General features: G+C 62.7%; 1 protein-coding gene across 2 annotated transcripts in view; it reads left to right on the top strand.

The window, feature by feature from the left end:
- The first annotated feature begins 364 nt into the window (after nt 1-364).
- TRIM17 (tripartite motif containing 17) overlaps nt 365-3,836 on the top strand; it is a 10,953-nt gene continuing 7,481 nt past the window's right edge. The window contains exons 1-4 of one of the 2 annotated variants that reach the window (XM_073889931.1): nt 365-455; nt 1,892-2,325; nt 3,049-3,144; nt 3,540-3,767. In XM_073889931.1, the coding sequence (XP_073746032.1) occupies nt 1,897-2,325; nt 3,049-3,144; nt 3,540-3,767 (753 nt within the window). In that variant the 5' untranslated portion in view covers nt 365-455; nt 1,892-1,896. The remainder of the gene's footprint in view (nt 456-1,891; nt 2,326-3,048; nt 3,145-3,539; nt 3,768-3,836) is intronic. The other variant, XM_073889932.1, reaches the window with a different exon arrangement.

Raw genomic sequence — 3,836 nt, forward strand, 5'->3', positions numbered from 1 at the left:
GAGACCCCTTCAACCCCTTCACCTCGCCCAACGCCCAGACTTGCTCTCTTCCTCTCTAGTCTTCTGCACTGGGGATCCATATCCGGCTCCCCTCCACCCCGCAGGCCCACACCCCCCTTTCTCCTACCTCTCAGAAAGATCCTCGGGATTGGCCTATGCCGGCTCCCCATCCAGTCCCTACCATGCCCTCCCCCCCCCCCACCCCCGCTGCCAGAACCCCCTACTTCCCACCCCCCCACCCCCGCCGACTCTGCGCTCGCCCTTGCCTGTCAAGAGGCTCCCGCCCCCACCCTCGGGCTGCTGACGCCACAAAGCCCTGCGCCCCCCGCGGCCCCCCGCGCCCCCGTGGCCATCGTTCCGATGGTCGTCAGCACGCAAACGCAGGCTTTCCCGGGCGCTGTTTGCGCGCTTGGCTGCGGACGCCCTTCGAGGTGCGGCCCGCGGCCCCCTCCCCGGTAAGTACCAGTTCCTCAAGACCCCGGGGCCGGCGGGTGGTCACCCTGTGGGCCCTGAGGCTCAGGTCGGGACCGCGTGCACTGCTGGCCCAGTAGCAGACCCCGCTTTGAAGATGGTTACAAAGTGGAAGCAGACGGCGAACTGGTTTCCCCACCCGACCCCCGCATTTACAGAGGAGCAAGGACGGAGGGTGGCCTGTCCGTCGTCACTGACCCGGGCTCCCCCTGGAGCCGGACCCCCAACCCACCAGACTGCCGCGCTTTCCCCTGCTTCTGCTGGGTGTGCAGGCGTGCACCTCGGGGTGGCTGAGAGCTGAGAGCAAGACTGACCCCAAAGTCTCTGCAGAGACAGCTCCAGGTAAACTGAAACCCCTGTCAGGGACCGTGGAATGTCTGAGGCACCCAGCCCCCACCCCTTCAGATGACTGCAGAAACTGGGGCTGGGGTAGGGCCTGCAGCCCAGGAATGATGTGCAAATCCAGCCTCTAACAGGGCTCCAGTAGCCCCCGTGACCCGCCTGGGCGGCTTTGGACCTCCAGGGCATGAGGTCAGGGGTAGTGGCAGGCCAAACTCTGTGCGCGTGTATGAGCCCTGTGTGTGTGCATAGCATGTGCGTGTGTGCATGTGCCCTGTGCATGTGTGTATGTGTGCATGTGTATACCGTGTGCGTGTGCGCACGTGCCCTGTGCATGTGTGTATACCGTGTGTGCGTGTGTGCGTGTGCACGTGCCTATGTGTGCATACCATGTGTGGGTGTGCTTGTGTCCTGTGCATGTGTGTGCGTGTGTGCACGTGCCCTGTGCATGTCTGTATACCGTGTGTGCGTGCCCTGTGCATGTGCGTATGTGTGCATGCGTGTATACCATGTGTGCGTGTGCACGTGCCCTGTGCATGTGGGCAGTCTTTGTGTGAGTGCATGTGTGCATACTGTGTGTGCATGCCTCAGTGTGTGGGGTGTGCGCTCACAGTTGCGGTTACACCTGTGTTCATGTGTCTACGTTCTGGGCATGCATGCACACGCAACTGTCTTTTCTGCACAACACCTTGTCAAGGAAGACCACAGATGGTCCAGAGTTAGAACAGCAGAAACACTTTGTTCAGGGTTATTGCAATAGGGGGAAAGAGATCCCTGCAGAGAACTGGGTCATGTCAAATAGGGGGCAGAAGTCGGGATTTATGGCCAAAGAGCAGAGGGGTGGGGGGGCAGGTCAGTGATGGAAAATCATGAAGAGGTGCCATGGGGAGGGGGATTCTTGCCAGACTGGCCTAACAGGATTCTTGCTCTAGACAGGTCAGTGGGGGGCCAAGGAAATAGGTCATACATATTGGGGGGCACTCTAAACCAGCTTAGCATGATTCTCCCTAACGTGGGTGGGGCCAGCCAAAGACAGGGCTCCTTGGAGGAGGGTGTGAGGGACATTGTGTTCCTTCCCCAGGAGACATGGATGCCTTGGGACTTGCCAGAAACCTCCAGGAGGCGGCCACATGCTCCATCTGCCTCGACTACTTCACGGATCCCGTGATGACCACCTGTGGCCACAACTTCTGCCGCGAGTGCATCCGGCTAACCTGGGAGAAGGCCAAAGGCAGGAAGGGGGGCAGGAAGTGGAGGCGCTCCTTCCCCTGCCCCGAGTGCCGCGAGCTGTCGCCCCAGAGGAACTTGCGGCCCAACCGCGGGCTGACCCAGGTGGCTGAGATGGTGCGGCAGCACCCAGCCTTCCAGAGCCGGGACCTGTGCGGTGTGCACCAGGAGCTGCTCAGACTCTTCTGTGAGGATGACCAGAGCCCCATCTGTGTCGTCTGCAGCGAGTCCTGGGAGAACCGGCCCCATAGGGTGGTCCCTATCGAGGAGGCGGTGCAGGAGTACAAGGTGGATCCGGGGCTGGGGGCAGGGGAATGCGGGAGGGGGCCAAGTGCATGTGTCAGAAGGCAGGCGGGAAGGACGGCTACCATAACCAGCCGCCCACGTGTGGGACCGCGTGGCGAGTGTCTGTGTGCTCCCACAGCCGCGTGGGCAGCCAGGCCACGGTTATTCGGGAGTCCGGGCTGAAGAAGGCCCTACCCAGGTCCACCAGTCAGGGATCCAGCACCGCTGGGGAAGAGAGCGCGCCCTGGTTCCTGGGGGGCAGTCTTTGCCTTGTGTCCTCACTGGGCGGGAGGCTCGAGGGCACTAATCCCGCTCCTGGGGGCTCCACCCTCGGGGCCTCAGCACCTCCCCCGCCCTCCCCGCCCCCATCCTCACACCGTGGGGCTGGGGTCAGGATTCAGCTTCATCTTGGCGCCTGTACAGGTCCTTCTTCCTATTCGGCCATAAAACTTCCCAGGAGAGGGGATTCATGGCTCCTCTCACTTCTCAGAAGTTTGGGTGCTCAGTCAGAAAAGGGGAGCCCTGGGAGGGTGTCTTTTTGCTGCTGTTCCTTCTCGATTGGTTCCAGCCCAAAATAACTGTTGGAAAGCGGCACGTTTTGGGTGGCGTGTGTCCACCCCCAGCACCCCCTCACGGTGTTCTTTGAGGGGGGTGCAGCTTCAGGGGATGCCGTCCAGATGCCAGGGTATGAGGGGCCCTGACCCCACATGCTGCTGTGTCCCACAGTTGAAGTTGGAGGCGGACATGGGGTACCTTCGGGAGGAGATGATGAAGTTGGGGAAGCTGCAGGCCAGGGAGAAACAGACCTTGGCCGAGTGGCAGGCAGGTGCTGGGGGCTGGGGTGTGCGCACACAGCAGCCCCATGGGGTGGGGGGTGGGGGGAGATCGCTGTCCTCTGTGGATGAGAACACACCCAGAGCTCGGAGGCCCCGCTAGAATCAGGACGTGTGCTTGGCCCAGGCTGGCCGCGTCACAGACATGGGACGGAGGGCCCGCGAAGGGCCGCATGCTGCTGCTTGGGACCCCACCTGGTACCCCACAGACACTCCCACCCCTCCAGGGACGGCTTATTTTCTGGGGGTCGTCAGGGCCCTGGGGTGGAGGGCTGCCAGTATCCAAGCTGGTGGGTGCGGCTGGTCAGGAAGAGAGTGGACACCTGGGGGAGCAGCGGCTGTGGGGCTGCCCCTCATCCCCTGTCCCCCCCCCCCCCCCGGCAGGTGAAGGTGAATGAGCACAGGCAGTGCATCCTGCTGGAGTTTGAGAAGATGGGCCTCCTCCTGCTTGAGAAGGAGCAGTGCCTCCTCCAGGCCCTGAAGCAGGAGGACGAGGTAGTGGCCGGGCTGCGGGAGAGCACAGCCACACTGGAGAAGCAGAGCCATGCCCTGGAGAGGCTCCTGCTGACACTGGAAGACAGGGACGAGCACACACCCCTGCAGATGCTGCAGGTGAGGCAGGCGCCCTGCTCACCTGGCAGTGGAGGGGAGCCCTCAGCACCCCCGCTCACCTGGCTGGTG

The sequence above is a fragment of the Callorhinus ursinus genome, unplaced genomic scaffold, assembly GCF_003265705.2.
Source record: "Callorhinus ursinus isolate GAN/ISIS: 27379988/994484 unplaced genomic scaffold, GSC_fseal_2.0 scaffold123, whole genome shotgun sequence".
NCBI lineage: Eukaryota > Metazoa > Chordata > Mammalia > Carnivora > Otariidae > Callorhinus > Callorhinus ursinus.